Consider the following 24,717-nt stretch of genomic DNA (forward strand, 5'->3'; position numbering starts at 1 on the left):
TAGCGCCCCTACTTCCAGACTAGAAGGTCTGGGTTCAAATCCCACCTGCGCCGAGGTGTCTGTCTAACCTGTATGAACGCATTGATTAAAATAAAAAGACCCTCAGTATCAGAGTCAAATGCCAGTCATGCCCATCCCACATGAGCCCATAAGGAAGAATATCCTTCCAATCTCTTAAATATCCTCAATCCCCATCAATCCTCCATGATCTCTGGAATTCTCTCCCCCGACCAGTCAACCCTCAGCGCCTTCAATGAGATGGTCCTTAAAATCTCTCTCTTCTGGTCTGCCTGCTATAGCAAGGATGTTATTAACCTGGAAAGGATACTAAGAAAGATCGGGTCACCAAACCCGACACCTTTGCCTCTGTTGTCAGTAGTTTCCTCCTTATGCTCAGAGAGGAGCCTTGGGACACATTACCAGGTGAAAGAAGCTACATAAATGCAAGGCGCTGTTGTGGAAAAGTCTTAATGCCATCATGGAAAGCCGAAGATAGACAGTAAGTGCAGTCCAACAGTACATATTTCATAAGGTACTGAAACAAAAACTAGATTATTAAGGCCTAATTACCTGTAGTAGGTTAAAATGTCCTGATCTTCCTTATTCCCCTCCTTTGCTTCCTGAGCCAGATGCCGGATGGATTTGCCATGTGGTTCCTTGTCTCCATCAATCCAGTACAACCAAACTTCATCCTCATCGACATCATCTTCAAGCAAGGAATTTTCAATACTCAAGTCCCCACGGTTTGATAACAGCCTTGACAAAGCAGAACATAAACGTGAACAACACTGGAGTCACAAGGGAATGCAAGGTGTGGAGGGAGGGAGCAATTTGGCCCATCTGGTTAATGCTGGCTCAAAGCAGAGCAATCCGGTCATTCCCACCTGCGCTGCTCTATCCCCCCAGCTCTCCAAGCCTATTTCTCTCAAGTGCCTGAGAATTTTCCTTCTGAAACCATTCATTCCTTCAGCTTCTTCTCCCCTTTGGAAGCTGAGCTTCCCATTTCTTAACCACTCGCTGCATTCAAAATATCCTTTCACACACACCTCCCCGTCTCCAAATATTTCTGCTGAATGTTTTCATTCGGTTTCCCTTGCAGCATCAGCCATGGAGAACAGATTTGCAACCTGGGATACTCAATCCCCTCTGACGTCTCTCTGCAGAGTCTGAAAACAGAGTTCCCACAAGCCCCTCGACCCTTAACTTTACAAATAACAAAATCTTTCACAGCCAGACCTCTGCCCTCCCGACAACCCCCCCCCCCGCAACCCCTGTAAAACCAAACCAAACAGCCCAAAATAAAAACTGTCCGTCCCATTACATTTACCCGAGGTGTTCCCCCTGCTCTGCCAGCATCATGGGCTGATATCTGTGTTCTGAATATGGTTAACAGTTAAATAATAATCAGATAATCTGGTTTTGTTTTTGATATTAGGGGCAGATATTAGCCAGAGGGAATACCTCTTCTTCAACACCTCGACAAAGCCTCAGTAGGTGGGCGGGAAACTCCGTTTAACATCCCATCCAAAAAGCAGTACCCTCGGACAGTGCAGCACTCCCTCAGTATCGCATTGGAGTCTCAGCAATGGTGTTTATGCACTTAGCTGCACAAGACATTGGTGAAGCCACTTTTGGAGCACTGCATACAGTTTTGGTCTCCCTGCTATTGGAAGGATGTTATTCAAACTGGAAAGGGCACAAAAAAAGACTAACAAGGATGTTATCAAGACTGGAGGGTTTGAGTTATAAGGAGGAGGTGAATAGGCTGGTTCATCTTTCCCTCAAGTGTGGGAGGCTGAGGGGTGTCCTTAGAGAAGTTTATAAAATCACGAGGGGCATGGATAGGATAAATAGACACGCATTTAAAAGGCATCTGGATGGGTGTATGAATAGGAAGGGCTTCAAGGGACATGGGCCAAGTGCTGACAAACGGGACGAGTTCAGTTTGAGAAACCTGGTCAGCGGATGCATTGGACTGAAATGCCTATTCTAACTGTAAGCCCTAGGGTGTGACTTGAATCCAGCACCCTATGGTGCTAAGGCAAACTGTCCCACAGCCTGCTCCTCTGTTCCCATGGGCTCCTGGAGGCGAGGCCCAAAACTCTGTCCTAATCAGGGCCTTGTGGGGAAAAAAACATCAAAGTGATGTGAATACAACCACCAGACTGGCTCAGTGGGGAGAAACAGGACATTCACTTCATCAGCCTGCTGTGCTCGACAGTATGGATGCTAAAACACATCCCCCCCCACCCTGGGACAGGCCACAACAGGAGGATACCGCTCAATAATAAATGGCTTCCCATTAATAACAGAGATTAGAAGAGTTTTATTTTTCTCTCAGAGACTTATGGGTCTGTGGAACTCTCTTCTGCAGACAGTGGCTGGCTCATTCAGGCAGACACAGACTCCTCTCTAACCAAGGAGTCGCGGGTGGTTGGCAGGAGGCAGGGATGTGGAGTCAAGGGGCTGGTTGGCATACTCCTGCTCCTGATTGGTGTGCATATTCATATACTTGAAAGTCTATCAGGTATTTTCTGATTTTATTTCAGATTTTCAGCACCTTCGGCCTTTTATTAACCGCGTATAACTTCAAATAAATTTGGCAGATCTGGCATCTTCCATAGGGAGAAAGTGACTGCTTTGCAGCCAGGAATCGTTCTTCTACAGTCACTGGACCCGAAACATTAGCTTTCTCTCTATAGATGCTGCCAGAGCTGCTGAGTTTCTCCAACACTTTGTTTTGGTTTCAGACCTTCAGCATCCACAATTCTTGGTTTTATTCAAATAAAATTGATCAGGTTTCAAGTGTAGAAATTAAGCATTTTGCATTTTTCAACAATATTTTAGAATTACTGGGGAATAGGTTTCACAGGGCAGCAGTGTAGGAATGGACTGATAATCATTGGTTAGGCCACAGTTAAGAGCGTTGCGTGCATTTCTGGTCCCCACATTGTGATGAGGATGTGGAGGCTTTAGATATGGTATAGAAGAGGTGGACCAGGATGCTGCTTGGATCAGAGGGTAGGGGCTAGAAGGAGAGGCTCGAAAAATTAGGTTGTTTTCTCTGGAGTGGTGAAGGCCGAGGGGAGATTTGACAGAAGTCTAAAAAGTTATGAGACGACGGGTTTGATGGTCACAATCTTTTTCCTCCAGAGTTGAAAACTCTCATACTAAGGGACATGCATTTAAGGCGAGAGGGGAAAGTTCAAAGGAAATGGGAGGGGCAAGTTTTTTTTTTAAAACACAGAGTGTGGTAGGTGTCTGGAATGTGCTGCCAAGGTTGGTGGTGGAGGCAGTTATGTTAGGACCATTTAAGGGGGTTTTAGATAAGCACATGAATATGCAAGGAATAGGGGAATATGGACCAAGGGCAAGCAGAAGGGATTAGTTTAATTTGGTATCATGTTCAGCACAACATCGTGGGCTGGAGGGACTGTTCCTGTGCTGTATTGTACTATGTTCTCTATCGAGACACTGGAATAGAGGGACATTGTATCAGCTCTCCCCACAGCTTTATTCTGTCAGAACTCAGTGATGTTTAATGGCCCAGTTTTCAGAATGACAGATAGTCCCGTAAAAGGAGAATATTGCTTGCTTACTTGGTTTGAATGAGGATGTCAGCGTTGGAAGCATTTAACATGAATTTGCAGATCAGTTCCTGGGTGACAGGGATAGCAATGTTGTTCGACACACATAGGTCTGCCAAGTAATCCAGGAACCTGCAAGACAATCAATGCCACAAATGGTCAAGTGTTTTGGCGCCAATTCTTGTCGCACACGATGAAACGACTGGACTGGAATCTGTTGGCACCAAATAGTGAGTTAAAGGGGATGCTGCTACTATCGGGTAAAATTTTAGCCCTCTAATGTCGGGAAGGCAAGAAAATACACACGTAGTGAATTGTTCGCATTTTCAAATTAAATGGTGCGGTACGGCTTGATTCCTATACAATGAGAGACATGGTGCTGAACCTTGCACTCATCAGGACCAATGCAAGAATACCAAATTCTGAACTACCACAACAATTTGGAAGGATGTTATTGAACAGGAGACGGCTCAGAAAAGGTTTACCAGGATGTTGTCAGGAATGGAGGGTTTGAATTATAAAAATAGGCTGGGACTTTTTTTTTCAACTGGCATGAATGAGGCTGAGGGGTGACCTTATGGAGAGGTACGGTTGAGGTGAACAGCCAGGGGGTCTTTTCCCTAGGGTGGGAGTGTTCAAAACTTGCGGGCATGTTTTTAAGGTGGGAGAAGAAAGTTTTGAGAAGGACACGAGGGGCAACTCTTTCCACACAGAGGGTGGTTTGTGCATGGAATGAACTGTCAGAGGAAGTGGTGAATGCAGATACAATTACAACATTTAGAAGTCTTTTGAAGAAGTTCATGGATAGGAAAGATTTGGAGGGAAATGGGCCAAACACAGGCAAGTTGGATTAGTTCAGTTTGGGAACATGGTTGGACCATAGTGTCTGTTTCCATGCTGTACATTTACACTACATGGGAAGAGGAATAGAAATTGTTGCGATTGCTTGAAATTTGCCATTCTTGCATTTGCTGTCAGGTCCACATAAGAATTCTTGCAAAGATGTTATTTAGTTTTAAACCCAGTCAGACAGAAAAATCTCAGGGACAAGGGAAGGTTGCACCAAAGCCGACCTGGGCTCCCTGTTCCTCCGCAGAAGCTTGACAAAGGTTTCAATCTCCTTGGCTGTGATGTGCTTCTCCAGCAGCTTCCTGTTGTTGTGCAGTAAGGCTGTGATGGTGTCCTCTGCCAACACATCGTATCCAATCTGTGACTGCATGATGCCAAACATCTTCGCAATGTACTCCTGAAATGCAAACAAAAACAATTTGTGAGAGAGTGCTGGAGAAGGAGAGGTTGAGAACAGGTGTTGCAAAAGCAATCCATATCTATTCTGAAATCTTGTACAAGTAGACGTTTTTTCTCCTGACTAAATTAAGTGCAAATATTGGCAAGTTACACAATCCAAATGGTCGTAACAATGCACAGTACCTACCTGATTCTTCCTATAATCCTGCTGCGAGTGCCGCAGCACTCGGTAACAGAGGCGTAATATGTACCGATATGGAGCGTATCTCTGATCTCCCAGGTCTTCCAGTCTCAGCATTGGCCCTTCCCCTTTGTCTATGAAAGGGACCCTCAAAATCCCAAAGATCTGCCATGAGGAGTGACAAAAGAAACAGACACATCAGCTGAAGATAAGATAACACCGGCAGAAGTCACACTCACTTAGAGTTTTATTTAGACAGTCCAAAACTACAATTCACAGCAGCCATCATTCAACTCCCAAGACTCGTTTCATTATCCAGTTCGATCATGAACTGGTCTGTGTTTTAACCCCATTTATCTCATTGTTTCATCCCTTGATACTTTTATTTAAGAGAACAGAATCAAACAGATTGGTCTTAAGCTTGAACACTGACATTTTAGGAGCAGCGCAGTGGTTAGCACTGCTGCCTTACAGTGTCAGGGACCCGGGTTTGATTCCACCCTCAGGCGACTGTGTAGAGTTTGTACATTCTCCCCGTGTCTGCGTGCATTTCCTCTGGGTGCTCTGGTTTCCTCCCACCGTCCAAAGATGTGCAGGTTGGGTGAATTGGCCGTGCTAAATTGCCCATAGCATCCAGGTTAGGTGGGTTAGCCATGGGAAATGCAGGGTTACAGGGATAGGGTGGGGGGTGGGTTGGGATAGCACGTCCTTTGGAGGATTGGCGTGGGCCCGATGGGATGAATGGCCTGTTTCCACACAAATGGGACTCTGATTCTATGACTGATTGAACATCCATCAACAGTTGGAGCAAGTGTGTCATTTTGTATTAATTTATTCTCTCAGAGGATGTAAGCATCGTTACCAAGGCCAGTAGGCAATATCCATTCCTAACTGATCTTGAAGCCAGTGTTTTGTGAGGCTATTTCAGAGGGCAATTAAGTGTAAACTGCACTGGATCTGGAGTCTGGTAATGGATGGCAGTTTTCATTTCTTATAGGGACATTAGTCAACCAGTTGGATTTCTACAAGAGAGTTTCACAGTCACAGACTAGCTCTGCATCACAGATTTATTAACTAAACTTTCAATTCCACCAGCTGCAGTGATGGGATCTGATCCCATGCCTCCAGAGTTTTAGCTGACCTTACAGACTGCTTGGCCAGTGACAAATCACAAGACAGCTTTCTTCCAATTTGAGAGATAAAGTCCTTGCTGATACACCCAGTCTGTCTCTAACACCTTTCTCTGGATGCTCCAAACCATTGAAAACAATTCCTCTGGATCCAACCTATTAAATTTCTCTGATATTTATATCACCTTGATTACATCACCTCTTCATAATTAATGTGTGAGGAAACGCAAAGCAAGTTTAAACAACTTGTCCTCATAATTCAGTCCTTAAAACTTGGTATTATTCTAGTGAAAATGTCGAGCTAGTTAATATTTTCACTGTGGATTCAAACTTACCTCAGAGTATAGAACTATGCCACGGCTCGTTTGTTACTCCACAGATTACAGCACGGATAACTTTTACACAGAATCCTTTTTTTTGAAACTTTATTTTTTAAATTATACAATAAATCATTATCAGGCAATCTATGTTTTTTCTTTCTTCCTTTCGTATCAAAGATTGAACCTAGGTACTTAGTACCGAAGATGGCATCGTGGGGGGTGACATTTTCACTGCATTCCTGCACCTGAGTATGTGTGACAATAAACCTAATTCTAACACTCAATAAAATGCATCAGCCAAATTACAAATTATAAACCAAACAAGATTTTATTTCTTTGAAGCAGTGAACTGATCTCTTCGGACCATGTCCTGTGGAAGTATTCATGTGAATAAACAAAGCTTTCCACAAAACGGTGAAGTGGTCCTACCTGTTTCAAGATATTCTGTTCCCTCATTAACTTCTGTCTCTCCCGGTTCGGTTTTGTGATCACCACATCCAAGACATCTTGACCATTGCTGGGCACATAAGCGACAAAGAAAACCAAATCTTCCAACAGCTTTGTCACAAACCTGTCAACAAATTAACAGATTATTTCTCAGCCTCAAGCCAGCTCGTTCTGCTTTTTTGTTAAAGATTAAGAAATGGTTTCCCAAAGATTGCAAACCAATAGGGCACCAGTTCGCAGGAGGAGAGGGGAGAAAACTGCCCAGTGACCATTTGTTTTATTGCCGTTAATGGGAGATCACAGTGTGAAAAACATCTACTTTGCCTACTTACATAACGGAGGGGTGCAGCGTGGTTTCCGGCCTTTCCATACCTCCACAGCCTTCTGGGGCAGAGCATTCTATACACCCACCACTCTCTGGGTGAAGAAGTTTCTCCTCAACTCTGTTCTAAGTGGCCTACCCCTTACTTTTAAGCTGTGTCCTCTGGTTCAGGACTCACCCATCAGTGGAAACATGCTTCCTGCCTCCAGAGTGTCCAATCCTTTAATAATCTTATACGTCTCAATGAGATCCCCTCTCAGCCTTCTAAACTCAAGCGCATACAAACCCAGTCGCTCCAATCTATCAGAGTAAGATAGTCCCACTATTCCTGGTATTGACCTCGCACTAAAAGCGTACATGTGTGAATGTTTGTCCAAAGTAACTCTCGATGGTTATTTTGGTGGGTGAGTGTGTGACTGTTGCACAAGGGATTAAGTGGCTAGGAATGGCTGTCACTATCCCGATCTCCAGCCTGTAATATGCATGAGAAACTGCAAGTTGCCACAGCAATGCAGATACTGAGTAGTCTGTAACATAACACCACTGTATCATGGACCTTCAGAGAAACTCATTGGAAATGAAGGATGGGGAAGGGCCGGGGTGACCTCTTATCAAAACTGCCTCCAGAAGATTCTAAAAGTCAGATAGACAGTAAATGGAGGGTGAGGGCTATAGAAAGGGTAATGCAACAAAGTTGGATTCTGTCTCCAAAACACTCTAATCTTTACAGTGAAATGGTCAAAGGACATTGCTTAGATTTACTGGGAACTTTACTAAGTGGCAGAACACAAATAATCAGAGAGCTGCAGATGACACAGTAACCCTGGCAGACTCGGAGAGGAGGACTAACAGATATAAACCATCAATAAGCTGCAGTGAAAGAGTATGCAGGGCAATACGAAAGGAAAGGATTACATTGAGGTACAAGACTGCAGAGACATCAAAACAAAGTCAAATCATTTTCCTATCTAGGCAGCCTAATAATACCTGATGGGAACAGCAGTCTAGACATCAGGAAACACATTAGACTTGCAAAATAACCCTTTCCCAATCTTGTTGGACATGTTTAGAAATAAAAGCATCTCTATGGAAAGCAGAATGGAATGACTAAACTGGTCATGTTGCTGTGGGAATGCTAAATCTGGATTTGGAGCTCTGCGATGGAAGATAAATGAAAGGTAATTAAAGAGGGTTCTGGGACAGGATGGGGATTAGTCAGAAAATACACACGGCTCATGGAGAAAGCTGGTGCCCAAGCTTTCACTCATGATAACCAAAAACCCATGACAACTTCCCAGGCACGTACTTCGGAGATGAAGGTGACAGGCATCGTTCCATCAGCAGGGGGAAAGGAATGCAGCCTCAGAGCCACGGCAAGGTGGCGAGAAACCAAGCCCTTTGATGGAACAAATGAGTCGCTCTGGTTATGGGTAAAGTTATGTGCCAGGGTGCAGAATGATCTCTGCCAGTGCCTTCTCTGCCAGGCTGGTCTCTGCTTGGAACTTCTGAAAGATGTCACGGTGGTGCCAACACCCTGCCCATATCCAGAGTTACCACCTCCTTGGGGTGTCAGCTAATGTCCCACTTGCCATGTCGGACGTTGAGCTTTTGTTTAATTTCTGACGGCATCCTTGAAGCTTTGGATGCCCTCTTGGCATAAGTTACCCATTGCACTTCCACTCTCACCACCCACCCATTCTATCAAGGATGTGCCATCTTTCATTCTGTGCACACATTTAGAGATGTACAGTATGAAAACAGAGCCTTCGGACCACGCACCCATGACAGCCAAGATTCCTTAGTTTGACTAGCACTGGGGTACTCAGCATGTTTACCCAAGAGAGGACCTCTCTTTTGGACCTTCCTGAGGATGCGTCTCAGGCAATGAAAATGGAGATTATTGAGCCACTCAGTGACAGCTGTTCAGGATTCACTGTCTGACAACAATGTACTGAGGACACAGGACTTGTGGATAAGACTCTTGACCCTGTGAGCTTGTAATGTTGTTTTTCCATTTGGATAGTTGGTCAAAATGGTGCTTGCCTTTAATAGGCATTAGCTGTGTGCTGTTTATCTTGCAGTGAAGTATTGCCACAGTAGTGTTGTAATATCTGCCTCAGGGGCAGTGGGTAAACAGCTTCGGTGTGTTTTAAAAATTAGACAAAGGATGCATGATTGGGTGGAGTCAGGCTCTCACAGACTCAGGGTTTTAGTTGTGCTTTCAGTTGGCTGTTGAAGCTGATCTATACAGCTCTCTCTCTCTCTCTCTCTCTCTCTGCTCCAGGGAAAAGCTGGAGTTGTCTCTCTCTCTGGTTTCCTTTTGGTGTACCATTCACCTGGGCTGGAAGGGTGATAGCACGAGGAAAATCTGCTTTGCTGAATTTGCCTTTGCCAAGGGTGTGCTTATGGAATGTGGAATTATTGGAACTGTTGATGACTAGTGGTTAAATATATTATTTTGTTAGGTATTTTAATTGAGTTAAAGTTATGCTAATTGTTCTTTGTGCATTTGTTTTAGATTTTAACAATGGTGTGAGAATAAAGAGTGTTTTTCTTAAAGCCTCGTTGTTTGACCAATCAAATTACATTTGGAACACAGCACTTGACACTTGCTCTAAATAAAATAAAAGTTAGGGTCTAGGCTATATTTTGAGGGGGTTTGATCTGGTCTATAACACTTACCAATGCATGTGAAGTCGTCTTGGTGAGAGACTGCTTGCTAAGTCACCATAGGTGAAAATGTGGTGCTGGTTAAAGCGCAGCAGGTCAGGTAGCATCCAAGGAACAGGAAATTCGACGTTTCAGGCACAAGCCCTTCATCAGGAATGAAGGGCTTGTGCCCGAAACATCGAATTTCCTGTTCCTTGGATGCTGCCTGACCTGCTGCGCTTTAACCAGCAACACATTTTCAGCTCTGATCTCCAGCATCTGCAGACCTCATTTTTTACTCGAAGTCACCATAGGTACAAGATAACAATGGCGTTTTGTTTTTGAGAGGGATCACAGGCAGAGACACAACATCCTGTCCATTAACTAAAGTTTTCTGGTCAAAGGAACAGACAACCTATGAGCCTTTGGAGCTGGTCTTTACCCTAGATAACTAGTGTATCTTCCATACTGTTCTTCACTGTTGAAAATACCCCAAACTGCCCCTCCTCTGGTACTCTGATCCGGGCTCACCGCACCTTCATCTGAACCGGTTGAGGAGCTGCCCACCTGATGCTGAGTGGAGGAATACCCCCTGCAAACCAGTTTGAAAAGCATTGATCAGGAGGGCAGAGTGAAAAGAAACACCAAACAGAGGAGGGGCTAAGGCCAGTTCCACCCCATTCTTAATCTCAACTGGTACCACATCTGATAGTGACCGGTTAAGTTGAGGGCAGCAAGGAAACAGGGAAACAAAGGAGAAAACATAGACACGTAGGAAATAGATGCAGAAGGAGGCTATTCAGCCCTTCGATCCTGCTCTACCATTCAATAGGATTGCACCAGTCCATTGGCTACACTACTCCACCATGGCTTATTATTTAACTCATTACCCTATTTTCATTTTCTCCCCATACCCTTTGATCCCTTCAGCCCTAAGTGCTATATCTAAGTCCTTCTTAAAAACATTCAATGTTCTGACCTCAACTGTGGGAGAGAATTCCACAGAATTACCACTCTCTGAGTTCAGTCTCGTAGTTCCAGGCTCCCTGGTCATCAGGAAGACCCTTCCTGTGTTTACCATGTCTAGTGTGAATCCCAGACTAGGAAATACATCAACACTTCAAGGAGCAGCACAGGTAAAAGGACTGATAACAACTGAAATGGCAGCTATTATCAAGGACTGCATAAGCTGAAGAGCCAAGATCAGCAACAATGGTAAGGACTATCAGATCAGCCATGATCTCATTGAACAGTACAGCAGGTTTGATGGGCTAAACGACCTACCTCTGCTTCTATGTCTTATGGATTTAATTTAGTGCCACCTGAACAGGAAGGTAGGGTGCCATGTCCTTCCTCCAAAATACTGGGACTAACATTGTGCTCCCACGAGGAGGTTGAACAGTTCATCAACTTTACTACTGTATCGGCGCTGCCTCGTGCTCCCACGAGGAGGTTGAACAGTTCATCAACTTTACTAACACCTTCCATCCCGACCTGAAATTCACCTGGACTGTCTCAGACTCCTCCCTCCCCTTCCTAGACCTTTCCATTTCTATCTCGGGCGACCGACTCAACACAGACATCTATTATAAACCGACTGACTCCCACAGCTACCTGGACTACACCTCCTCCCACCCTGCCCCCTGTAAAAACGCCATCCCATATTCCCAATTCCTTCGTCTCCGCCGCATCTGCTCCCAGGAGGACCAATTCCAACACCGCACAACCCAGATGGCCTCCTTCTTCAAGGACCGCAGATTCCCCCCAGACGTGATCGACGATGCCCTCCACCGCATCTCCTCCACTTCCCGCTCCTCCGCCCTTGAGCCCCGCTCCTCCAACCGCCACCAAGACAGAACCCCACTGGTTCTCACCTACCACCCCACCAACCTGCGCATACAACGTATTATCCGCCGCCATTTCCGCCACCTCCAAACGGACCCCACCACCAAGGATATATTTCCCTCCCCTCCCCTATCAGCGTTCCGCAAGGACCACTCCCTTCGTGACTCCCTTGTCAGATCCACACCCCCCACCAACCCAACCTCCACCCCCGGCACCTTCCCCTGCAACCGCAGGAAATGTAAAACTTGCGCCCACACCTCCACACTCACTTCCCTCCAAGGCCCCGAGGGATCCTTCCATATCCGCCACAAGTTCACCTGTACCTCCACACACATCATCTATTGCATCCGCTGCACCCGATGTGGCCTCCTCTATATTGGTGAGACAGGCCGCTTACTTGCGGAACGCTTCAGAGAACACCTCTGGGCCGCCCGAACCAACCAACCCAATCACCCCGTGGCTCAACACTTTAACTCCCCCTCCCACTCCACCGAGGACATGCAGGTCCTTGGACTCCTCCACCGGCAGAACACAACTACACGACGGCTGGAGGAGGAGCGCCTCATCTTCCGCCTGGGAACCCTCCAACCACAAGGTATGAATTCAGATTTCTCCAGCTTCCTCATTTCCCCTCCCCCCACCTTGTCTCAGTCGGTTCCCTCAACTCAGCACCGCCCTCCTAACCTGCAATCCTCTTCCTGACCTCTCCGCCCCCACCCCACTCCGGCCTATCACCCTCACCTTGACCTCCTTCCACCTATCCCACCTCCATCGCCCCTCCCCCTAGTCCCTCCTCCCTACCTTTTATCTCAGCCGGCTTGGCTCTCTCTCTCTTATTCCTGATGAAGGGCTTATGCTCGAAACGTCGAATTCTCTATTCCTGAGATGCTGCCTAACCTGCTGTGCTTTGACCAGCAACACATTTGCAACTACTTAATTAGATTTACGCTAAATATCTTGGAACCCAATTTTATCATTTCCTTTAGGATAACAGAGCTCGAGAGCTCCCGAATGAGAGAAAGAAAGAGGCTGGTGAGGGAACAGGGAGGTGCCAACAGGCACAAGAAAATGCCCACACGAAAAGAGGGAACAGAGTGCAAAATGAAAGACACCAAACAATTAGAAGCCAAAAGACATGAGAGAGGGGGAGTGAAAGGGGAGAGGTGGTTTGGGATATTTTGAACAGTGAGGAACATTGTAGAAGATCAACTGCTCAAAATAATTGTCCTTATTTGTTCGATCATGTCCCTTGCAGTATATAGAATAGTTGCCCCATGCTCCCTCACCGTGTGAGAGCTTCCTCACTCTGACCAAGCCCTAGTGAACAGGTTAATGAGAAAGACAAGCACAAGTTGGCTCAGCGTGTAACTCAAGGAGGAACATGTGATGTCCAATTGGAACTGAAGGACCGGTGAAGACAAAGCAATCCACAGAGACATCATCACGTTAGCCTGTCTTCTCCCAGAAAATCTCCTTGGACAGGAATTCAACACTAATTCACAGACAAATGGTTTCCAGAAGATCACTAGCAGCAGTGAAATGTTCTTTCGTTCTTTCTTAGAATATCATCTGTAACATTGGGAAAGGATTCCATTCGGTTCACTTACAGGAAAACCAAAATTTTGGTCCATCAACCAACCCCCAATGCAACCCATTGGGAATTCCGGGACAAGCTGGTGGAGGTTGTTATCCACAGGGAGTAGTGGCTAAGGGTTGTCCACAAAGAACATGAACATTCAAATCAATGTGCTGGGTTTAACAGGCCTTGGTTATACTCTGCGAATGATAAGGATTTACAAGAGGCATTCACCAACCTTCTTTCATTCTGTGTGATGGAGCCATCCTCCAACTTCTGGACTGTTGCATAAAGCACCTTGCTGGCATCGTTGGCAAAGTCCAAGTCTCGGACTTCTGAAAGAGGCACAGAGACAATGGCAAATGCCTCCTTGTCTTCTTTGGTTGGACATGTTCCAATCTAATGGCAAGAAAGCAACATTCAATCTACAACCTTGACACACTGACCCAACAACAACAATTGGAAAGCCCATTATGAGAAAGCGACTGGAATGTTTTGGGGTATCAATCCTGCAGATGGCAGTGTCAGGGTGACCTGATCAGACTAGCAATCCAGAGCTACAAACAGAGAACACCAGATATGGTAGTAACAGATACAGAAGAACAACAGTGATTAAGCTGAACTGAATGCTATTCCATTCACCCACACATACACAAAACAACACCCTCCCCAGAGTACTCTTGATTCCCATCCTTGTCATGTAATTGGAATTGGAGTGTGTTTCTGGCAGATGGAGCCCTGAGTGAGGCTGTGTGATATGGTGAAGCTACTTCTCTCCCCACCTCCAATTCAGGACAGAAAGGACAGAGGGCGCTACTGCGGGTCCCAGCCTGAGGACGTGGACTGAGATCAAGAGTAATATCTTCACCCAAACTGTGGCAATGCGGTGGAATTTGACAGAACGTGGTAGACCAAACTGAGTTCTTTCAAGAAGGAGTTCATTATAATTCTTAAGGCTAAAGATATCAAGGGTTTAGAGATAGAGCCAGAACAGGAGATTGAGTTGGATAGCTGCAAATGTGTTGCTGGTCAAAGCACAGCAGGCCAGGCAGCATCTCAGGAATAGAGAATTCGACGTTTCGAGCATAAGCCCTTCATCAGGAATAACCTTATTCCTGATGAAGGGCTTATGCTCGAAACGTCGAATTCTCTATTCCTGAGATGCTGCCTGGCCTGCTGTGCTTTGACCAGCAACACATCTGCAGCTGTGATCTCCAGCATCTGCAGACCTCATTTTTTACTCGAAGATTGAGTTGGATAATCAATCATGATCGTACTGAAACATGAAGCAGGCTTGAAGGGCTGAATGGCCTACTCCTCCCCTCTATGTCTCCATGGGTGATATTTTTGTATCATTGGTAGACCCGGCAGACTGGAGGGTAGTGAATGTTGTGCCCATACTCAATGACGACTGCAAAGACACCTGGGAACTATAGACCAGTAAGTCTAAAAGGTTATAGAGACAGGATTTATCATCATCTAGAAAGGAAGTAGTTTGTTAGGGATAGTCAACATGGTTTTGTCTCACAAACCTTACAGAGTTCTTTGAGAAGGTGACCAAACAGGTGGGTGAGGATAAAGTGGTTGATGTGGTGTGTATGGATTTCAGTAAAGCGTTTGATAAAGTTCCCCACAGTAGGCTATTGCACAAAAGGGAGACATGGGATTGACGGTGATTTTGTGGCTTGGATCAGTAATTGGCTAGCTGAAAGAAGACAGAGGGTGGTGGTTGATGGGAAGTGTTCATCCTGGAGTTCAGTTACTAGTGGGGTATCGCAAAGATCTGTTTTGGGGCCACTGCTGTTTGTCATTTTTATAAATGACCTGGATGAGGGCATAGAAGAATGGGTCAGTAAATTTGCAGATGACACTAGTATCGAAGGAGTTGTGGACAGTGCTGAAGGATGTTGCAGTTTACAGAGGGACACAGATAAGCTGCAAAGCTGGGCTGAGAGGTGGCAAATGGAGTTTAATGTGGAAAAGTGTGAGGTGATTCACTTTGGAAGGAACAACAGGAATAAAGAGTACTGGGCTAATGGCAAGATTCTTGGTAGTGTTGATGAACAGAGAGATCTCAGTGCCCATATACATAGATCCCTGAAAATTGCCACCCAGTTTGATAGGGCTGTTAAGGCGGCATATGGTGTGTTATCCTTTATTGGTAGAGGGATTGAGTTTCAGAGCCACGAGGTCATGCTGCAGCTGTACAAAACTCTGGTCCAGCCGCACTTGGAGTATTGTGTAGAGTTCTGGTCACTGCATTATAAGAAGGATGTGGAAGCTTTGGAAAAGATGCAGAGAATATTTAGTAGGATGTTACCTGGCATTGGTGGTGGTGGGGTGGCGGTGGTGGTGGGGGTGGGGGGGAGGGGTGGTGTGGTGTGAAGGTCTTACGAGGAAAGGCCGAGGGACTTGAGGCTGTTTTCTTTAGAGAGAAGGAGGTTGAGAGGTGACTTAATTGAGACATACAAGATAATCAGAGGGTTAGATGGGGTGGACAGTGAGAGCTTTTTTCCTTGGATGGTGATGGCTAGCACGAAGGGACGTAGCTTTAAACTGAGGGGTGATATATATATATAGGACAAATGGCAGAGGTAGTTTCTTTACTCATCTCCCTGCATTTGGCCCATATCCTTCTAACCAGTCTATCCTTCCTGCTGCAACAGTAGTAGACTCGCCAATGTTAAGGGTATTTAAATGGTCATTGTGTAAACATATGGATGAAAATGCAATAGCATAGGATAGACAGGCTTCAATTGGTTCCACAGATCGGCATAACATCAAGGACCGAAGGGCCTGTACTTTGCTGTTTTATGTCTGTGGTAGGTACGTTACTTGAGAAAATTGTGAGGGATAAGATATATATGCATTTAGAAAAAAAACTGTTTGATGAGGAGTAGTCAGCATAGACTTGGGAGTATAAGATCATGCCTCACAATTTTGTTTGAGTTCTTTGATGAAGTGACCAGAAAGATTGATGAGGGAAGACAGTGGATGTAGTCTATATGGCTTTCAATAAGGCCTTAGATAAGGTTCCACATGGTAGGCTGTTCTGGAAGGTTAGAGCGCATGGAATCCAAGGAGAGCTGGAAAATTGGATACACTATTGGCTTGATGGTAGAAAGCAGTGGGTTATAGTGGAAGGATGTTTGTTGGACTGGAGGCCTGTGACTAGTGGAGTGCCTCAGGAGTCAGTGCTGGGCCCATTGCTGTTTGTTATCTGTATCAATGACTTGGAAGAGAATATACAAGGCATGATTAGCAAGTTTGCATATGGCACTAAAATGGGTGGTATCGTGGACAGTGAGGAAGGTTATCAGAAACTGCAGCAGGACCTTGATCAGCTGGGGAAGTGGGCTGTGAAATGGCAAAGTGAGATTAATATGGATAAGTGTGTGGCCTTGCATTTTGGAAAGTCAAATCAAGGCAGGAGTGTCATGGTGAATGGTAAGATCTTAAGGAGTGTAGTTCAACAGAGGGATCTTGGATTCAGGTGTATGATTCTCTGAAAGTGGAGTCACAGGTAGACTGGGCAGTGAAGAAGGCTTTGGCACATTGGCCTTCATCAGTCAGGGCATTGAGTATAGAAGTTGGGAAGTTATGTTGCAGTTATACAGGACATTGGTGAGGCCGCAGTTGTAGTATTGTGTTCAGCTTTGGTCACCTTGCTATAGGAAAGATATTAATAAACTGGAAAGAGTGCAGAAGAAATTTACAAAGATGTTGCCAGGACTTGGGAGCCTGAACTATAGGGAGAGGTTGGACAAGGTAGGATTTTTTTTTAAAAAGAGCATGGGAGACTGAGGGGGAATCTTACAGGAGTGGATAAGATCAGGAGAGGCATGGATAGGGTTAATGCACTCCAGCTTTTTCCCGGTGTTGGGGAGTCAAGGATGAGAGGGCATCAGTTTAAGGTTACAGGGGAAAAAATAAAAGGGGCAACATTTTATTTTTCACACAGAGGGTGGTACACATATGGAATGAGCTGCCAGCGGAAGTAGTTGAGGCGGGTACATTAATAACATTTAAAAGGCATTTGGACAAATACATGGATAGGAAAAGGTTAGAAGGATATGGGCTAAGTGCAGGGAAATGGAGTTAGCGTGGACCAGTGTGGGCCAAAGGGCCTGTCTCTGTGGTGTAGCACTCTTAGGAGTCTATGGACAGAGAATCTCAAACTGAACTCCATAAAGTTAAGGTGTTGTTCATCAAGTTGGTACGCAGCCTCACTGCATGCTGCAGGAGGTGGAGGACAGGAAGCTGAAGGTGTGGCTGAAAAATTGAAGTGGCAGGTGACAGGAAGCTTGGGGGGGGGGGGGGGGGGGGGGGCGGAGGGAGGTCAAACAGAATGGAGGTACCTCACCCAGTTGGCATTCAGTCTTCCCAACACTGAGCAGCTTGTGTTGAGAGCGCCACAGATTGAAGTAAGTACACGGTAAATCACCTGGAGCGGGTGCTGGATTGGTGGGGGAGACAAGGTTAAAGGGTGGATGATTCAGCACCTCTCCTTTGGCAAGTGGGAGGGGGCAGGGAACTGAACTAGGATGTGGTAGAATGCAGAGAGGTAAGGGATGTGTATCTGGTGACAGAAACAGCAGAGGATGGTCCCTGGAATACAGAGGCTGGGAAGATGGAAGCTAAGGACAAGGGGAATCCTGTCATGGTTCCAGGGGGAAGAGATGGAGGATATATGAGTTAAGGAAATGGGTTAGAGTCAGTCAAAGACGATGTCAACTGCACTGAAGTGGGGACCCTCAGATGAGGGGGAAGGAAGGAAGGCGCGCACGCACACACGAGAAACCGGGAGAATTGAACAGATTCCCTTTCAGAAGCATGTCATGAGGATGTATGGTCAGGATAACTGAAGAATTGTACCGGATAATTGATAATCCCCCTCATTTCTCCCTACTTTTGCTTATGGATGGAGGCATTTAGACAGACTATATTTCTGTGAAACATTAAATGTGTTTATCTCACGAAAGACACTATCTGACCTGTTGAGTATTGCCAATAATTTCTGGTCTGACAGCATTGGTGAGGCTTGGCTTTAGTTCTTACAATCCAGATTCTTGGAACATGAACCAGAGGGAATTCCAACTCCTACCACGGCCACTTCAAAATCTTATTTCATTTGAATAAATCTTCTGACAGGCAGAGTGATCTCAAAGCTGTCAGATTGTTGTATAAACCAGTCAGGTTCATAATGGGTGTTAGCGAAGGAAACCAGCCACCATTATTCAGTATGGACTATATCTGACCTCCAGCCATTTCTTTCCAATGGGATGTGGAGCCAGCGTTTAGAACACAGAGCAGTACAGCACAGGAACTGGACTTTTGGCCTACATTGCTGTCCCAAACATGACGCTAAATTATACTAGCCCCATCTATCTGCCCATGGTCTATACCCTTCCATTCCTTAATCATATGCTTATCTAAAACCCCGTATCATATAAATCTCCACCCCTACCCCCGGCAGGGTGACCCAACCACCTGCCACTCTGTATATAAAAAACTTGCCCCTCGCATCTCCTTTGAACTTTGCCTCTCTCACCTTAGATGCATGCCCCACTAATGCTACACATTTCAACTCTGGGAAAACCAATCGGACTGTGCACCTCATAATTTTATAGAGTTCTATCAAATCTCACCTCAGCCTACATAGCTCATACCCTCTAATCCAGGCAGCGTCCTGGTAAACCTCTTCTGCATCCTCTCCAAAGCCTCCACATCCTTTCTGTAATGTGGTGACCAGGAGTGAATACAATTTATTGTCCATCCCTAATGGCCCCAGAGGGCAGTTAAGAGTCAACAATATTGCTATGGGTCTGGAGTCACACGTAGGCCAGACCTGCTAAGGATGGCAGATTTCCTTCCCTAATAGGACATTAGTCTGGGGTTCTGGATGACTAGTCCAGTGTCACGGCTGCTCTCTGTATGGGTGGAGTCTGCAGTGATCAGTGGGAGCCTAAGAAGGAACCTCTGAGTTTAAGTGGCCCACCAACCTCTTTCCTGGGTTGGTCAATAAACAATACCATTGCCAACACTGCTCACATTCCAGAGATATCTTTCCCATAAACTGGTGCTTTGGAATTTGCCTCGAGTGCAATTGGGCTTTGACCTTCCTATCCAGGAAGACTACGGCAGAGCGGTAATGTTCCTGGACTATTCACGGCATTCCAGGTGTCAGCTGTAACCAGTGACTGTACCTTCAGCATGACTGGCCGTTCCTCATCGGTATCTATAGGGATATTACTGCTGGTGACCCAGGTGTTAGTGCAAAGATGTCTTAACCTCACGTAGGAGTTCCTGAAGAGAAACCACAAATGTTGTGAAATAATGCTCTTGCTGTTACTCCAGTTACATTTAAATTCTATGAAACAGAACACAGGCCAGCATGTAGTTAACAAACCAAATACAGAGAAGATTCTAAACCCTGCAAGCTTGCAGAGCAGTTATTGCTATGGTCAATGTTTCCTGGTCTTCTTCAACACTTGCATCGTTACTTTTAAACTAACCCACTATCTCAGCTTTTTCAACATTTTCACAGTTTTTTTTTGAGTCCAAAGTTGGGGCAGTACTGTGGCTCAGTGGTTAGCATTGCTGCCTCACAGCACCAGGGTCCCAGGTTCAATTCCAGCCTCGGGTGACTGTGTAGAGTTTGCACATTCTCCCCGTGTCTTCGTGGGGTTTCCTCTCTCAGTCCAAAGATGTGCGGGTCAGGTGAATTGGCCATGCTAAATTGACCCAAAGTGTTAGGTGCATTAGTCAGAGGGAAATGGGTCTGGCTGGGTTACTGTTCAGAGAGTCGGTGTGAACTGGTTAGGCCGAAGGGCCTGTTTTCACATTATAGGGAATCTAATCTAATCACGTGCAGGTTAGGATAGACTGGCCGTGTTAAATCACCCATAGTGTCCAGGGATGTGCAGGCTAGGTGGATTAGCCTGGGGAATGCAGCGTTACAGGGACGGGGTGGGGGAAAGAGTCTGGGTGGGATCCTGTTCGGAGGGTGAGTGTAGATGGGCTGAATGGCCTGTTTCCCCATTATAGGGAGATTGTGATTCTATGAAAAAGCCATTACTTAGCTCCTGGAAGCTCAGTTGGGTGAATGTCGGGCCAAAAGCGTTGGGGTTATACCTGTAACTATTTGGGTAGATCCAGGAAACCCACAACTGTGTGTGAGAGGTTTCCACTGAATACATCTCATGAGTGACACAAACAATTGAGAAAGTGCACATCTCTCAAATAATTTATTCACAAACAAATTGCAACCTTTCTGTCCCAAAAGCAGGAATAAGGACCAGGAACATGGAGCTCTGAACAGGAGGTAGACTATCCCAGTCACATTAAACCCTATATCTCTCTCGCTCTGCAAAGATGTTGCCAGGCCTGTTGAGTTTTCTTTTTCATTTATTCATCATGGGATGAGGGTGTCGCTGGCTGGGCAGCATTTATTGCCTATCCCTAATTGCCCAGAGGACAGTTAAGAGTCAACCACATTGCTGTGGGTCTGGAGTCACATGTAGGCCAGACCGGGTAAGGATGGCAGATTTCCTTCCCTGAAGGACATTAGCGAACCAGATGGGTTTTTCCAACAATTGACAGTGGATTCATAGTAAGCAGTGGACTCTTGATTCTAGATTATTATTGAATTAAAATTCCACAATGTACTGTGGTGGGATTTGAACCCAGGTCTCTAGATTAATAACCTAGCGATAATATGACCAGGCCATCGCCTCCTTATTAACCAAGAGCAGGAAGTAGGCCCCTTCGAGTTTTCTCCTCCATGTGATAAGGTCGTGGCTGATCCAACTCCCTCCCCCCACAATCCTCAGCAGCCTGAGCTGCCGGGACAGGAGTTACCTGGGGACCAGGGAGTCAGCTCTCTGGAGGGTGGTGGTGTCGAGCTCGAAGAGCGACGCAATATCATTTCCGTGGGGCACCGACACCAGCGTGTACATGATCTTCTCCACCAACTGCCGTTTGTTTTTAGCCGGTAACACATCCCCTTCACTCTGAAAAGGAAGCAAAGCCAGATGGAATGTGGGTCAAAGGTCAAAGCCAACGACGTTAACCGGGACAGCTACCTGCACAATGCATTCCAATTCAATGTACGATTGGACCGCCCTCTGCAGAAAATAAATTAGTCACCAGGTGCTCATTGGGACTCTCTGGGCACTGTGGTAGTGCCTCTATCTCTGGGCGAGAAGCCCAGACGTATCAGAACATGTCCAAACAGGTTAATTTAAAATATTGGAACCAATTCAAGGTTAATGGTCGGCACTGCACATATGGTGTATTTTGCACAATCTTTTAAAAATCAGAACTGAAATACCGCAACTCTCTCATATATTAAAGTTGATCTTTCTTTGCACCTTCTCTGTCGCTGTAACACTGTATTCTGCACTCGGTTTTACGATGCACTTATGTACAGTATGACTTGGCTGGTTAACATGTAAAACAATACTTTTCACTGTATCTCAGTACATGGCAATAATAAATCAGATCAAATCTATTCCCTCACCTGATACAGTCTACTGCTCTCAAACTTAATGTCTGTTTGGTTCCAATCACTGGATATTTAAACAAGAACAAAAATTGCTGGAAAAGCTCAGCAGGTCTGGCAGCATCTATGCAGAGAAATCAGAGTTAATGTTTCGGGTCAAGTAATGTTCTGAGGAAGTGTCACTGGGACCGGAAACGTTAACTTGGATTTGTCTCCACAGATGCTGCCAGATCTGCTGAGCTTTTCCAATTTCTGTTGTTGCTTCTGATTTCCAGCATCTGCAGTCCTTTCGGTTTTGTACTGGATATTTTGACTTAGCGGGGTCATTCCGGAGTGTGGACTAGAGTGTTACAACATGTTTCCAGATTTCCAAAGTCAGTGGCAGTAAAACTGAAAAACTGGCAGACGTTAGTCACTTGCTGTCAGCTGTTGAAACACATTGTCAAAATCTAGTTTACTTGCATCGCTAATAAAATCCCCAGTGAGGAGATTATTCCCAGCACTACGGAGATGTAGCAGATCTGACTTGTATAGACCCCACTGCATTTCCTCAAGAATTGTCCCTCCTACACAAATTCTCCAACCATGTATTCATCACAGCTGTCTTCTTACTTCTGTACTCACCAGCACATAGCCCCAGGAGTAATTTGAAGACTAACTTTTTGGAGGTCCTATTTTTCAACTTCTCTTCTAGAATCTAAACTCTGCCTTCAAGATGACCTCCACTTTATACCTTCGATTTTGTACTTTGGTATCAAGGATGGTGTCAGGAATAGTGACATTGTACACTTTGCACTGTACTCCTCGAGTACAATTGACAAGAAAATCTAATTCACAATTCTTTATGTGTTTATCCACATGTAGAAGTAGCTCAATTTGCTGGATAACCTGGTTATTGTTTTGGCCACTCTGTTAAAGTCACGAAGAGTAAATGGTCTATCGGTGCAGTTTGCTGCAGAGATGAGGCAGACAGCTGCAAGACTTGGTTTCACCTCCTGGTGGCGCTCATTGCCCACTAACCGGGACACTCTCCATAACTGCTCTAGTAGATGGGTCACCAGCTGACTGTGAAACATCACTTCCCACCACACACAGCACAGCAAGTAGCACTGAGCAGCACACCCTGCAGGGAGGGGCTTTGGAAACGGTCTCACACTAGATTCATTGCTTGGCAACGACTGAGAGAAATATTCCTCGTTCATTGTGGGAACATCACGAGCAAGCCCCTATTTTAAAGTGACACTGATGTCTCAGGTAGTGACAGGGTGACCCTCTATTCTATTGGTTTAACAGCATGCTCCAATTTTAGCCTGGGACAGGAGGGGCTATTAAGTCGCCATAGTCTTACCAGACCACAGGGCTGCCCGCTGAGAGAGAGAGAGAGAAAGAGAGAGAGAGAAAGAGAGAGAGAGAGAAAGAGAGAAAGAGAGAAAGAAAGACGGACAACTGGTGATAGGTTAACCACCCCTCAGGCGAGGGGAGAGGTGGAGAAGGAGAGTCTGCCACGGTAGCCTCAGGTGGTGATGGGGATTGAACGCACGCTGTTGGTATCACACTGCACCACAAACAAATAACCAAGACCCAGGGACACTGTGGGACCAGGCTGGGCTCTCTGAGCACAGGTCGCGATAGGGCTGCTGATGTTGGGCCTGGGGAGGATTAAGAGCCCAGGAACAGTACCAGGCCTAGATTCCTCTCCCTGGCCCTGCCCTCTGTGCAGGGGACGCTCTCCTAATCCCTTACTTCGAGGACAGCCTTTGTTCCCGTGGGGAGGCCCAGCGTGGAGAAAAACAATTTTTCTGTATTACAAGATTTACAAGGATGTTGCCAGGGTTGGAGGATTTGAGCTATAGGGAGAGGCTGAACAGGCTGGGGCTGTTTTCCCTGGAGCATCAGAGGCTGAGGGTTGACCTTATAAAGGTTTATAAAATCATGAGGGGCATGGATAGGGTAAATAAGCAAAGTCTTTTCCCTGGGGTGGGGGAGTCTAGAACTAGAGGGCATAGGTTTAGGGTGAGAGGGGAAAGATATAAAAGGGATCTCAGGGGCAACATTTTCACACAGAGGGTGGTGAGTGTATGGAATGAGCTGCCAGAGGATGTGGTGGAGGCTGGTCCAATTGCAACATTTGAAAGGCCTCTGGATGGGTATATGACTAGGAAGGGTTGAGAGAGATATGGGCCAAGTGTTGGCAAATGGAACTAGATGAATTTAGGATATCTGGGCTGCATGGACGAGTTAGACCGATGGGTCTGTTTCCGTGCTGTACATCTCTGACTCTATGACTGCAGGCCCATGCCTACAATTTGGAACTTATAACTTGATTTCTTATTGGCTTATTTATACCGAGAAGAAGTGTAACCTTTAAATATTTCTTTATTGCCTACTCTTTACCTAAGGTTTTGTACCTGGGTACCCTGTAACTAAGATGGCACCGTGAGTGGTGACTTTGTTCAGTTTTCACTGTATCCCTGTACTTGAGTACACGTGAAAATAAAACTTTGCTCTGATACTGTAAGAGCACACGTGGTGTGTCTGTTCCAGGTTTTGTTTGGGGTGTGTGTGTGTGGTTGTCATGTTTACCAGAATTGCTCTGGAGCCCTGACAAAAGATGCATTTTCTCCCAGAGCGGGTCAGCCTGCCCACAGAAATTATCTTCCTGTACCTGCCAGGTGTAGCTTAGTGGGTAACACTCTCACCTCTTCAGGTCCAGAGTCTGGTGTTCAAGTTCCACTCTGAAGACACGAGCATGGCCCGTACCCTTCAGTGCAGTACTCAGGGAGTGCTGGGCTGTCAGGGGTGCTGGACAGATCTCCCCTCAAACCTGCGTTGAAGCCCTATCTGCCTCTCTGAAGGGGAAGGCATAAAATAACTGATGACACTACTCAAAGCAAAATGAGAGAGAGTTC

At 45.8% G+C, this 24,717-nt stretch overlaps 1 protein-coding gene across 2 annotated transcripts in view; it reads right to left on the bottom strand.

Moving 5' to 3' along the window:
- The window catches only part of itpr2 (inositol 1,4,5-trisphosphate receptor, type 2), a 266,776-nt gene that overhangs the window by 139,308 nt on the left and 102,751 nt on the right, over positions 1-24,717 (bottom strand). For both annotated transcript variants that reach the window (XM_060843021.1, XM_060843020.1), the window contains 8 exons: positions 21,166-21,317; positions 19,512-19,611; positions 13,544-13,704; positions 6,896-7,037; positions 5,023-5,181; positions 4,661-4,833; positions 3,600-3,719; positions 571-756 (listed from right to left, as the gene is read on the bottom strand). In XM_060843021.1, the coding sequence (XP_060699004.1) occupies positions 571-756; positions 3,600-3,719; positions 4,661-4,833; positions 5,023-5,181; positions 6,896-7,037; positions 13,544-13,704; positions 19,512-19,611; positions 21,166-21,317 (1,193 nt within the window). The remainder of the gene's footprint in view (positions 1-570; positions 757-3,599; positions 3,720-4,660; positions 4,834-5,022; positions 5,182-6,895; positions 7,038-13,543; positions 13,705-19,511; positions 19,612-21,165; positions 21,318-24,717) is intronic.

This window comes from Hemiscyllium ocellatum, chromosome 23 (assembly GCF_020745735.1).
Source record: "Hemiscyllium ocellatum isolate sHemOce1 chromosome 23, sHemOce1.pat.X.cur, whole genome shotgun sequence".
NCBI lineage: Eukaryota > Metazoa > Chordata > Chondrichthyes > Orectolobiformes > Hemiscylliidae > Hemiscyllium > Hemiscyllium ocellatum.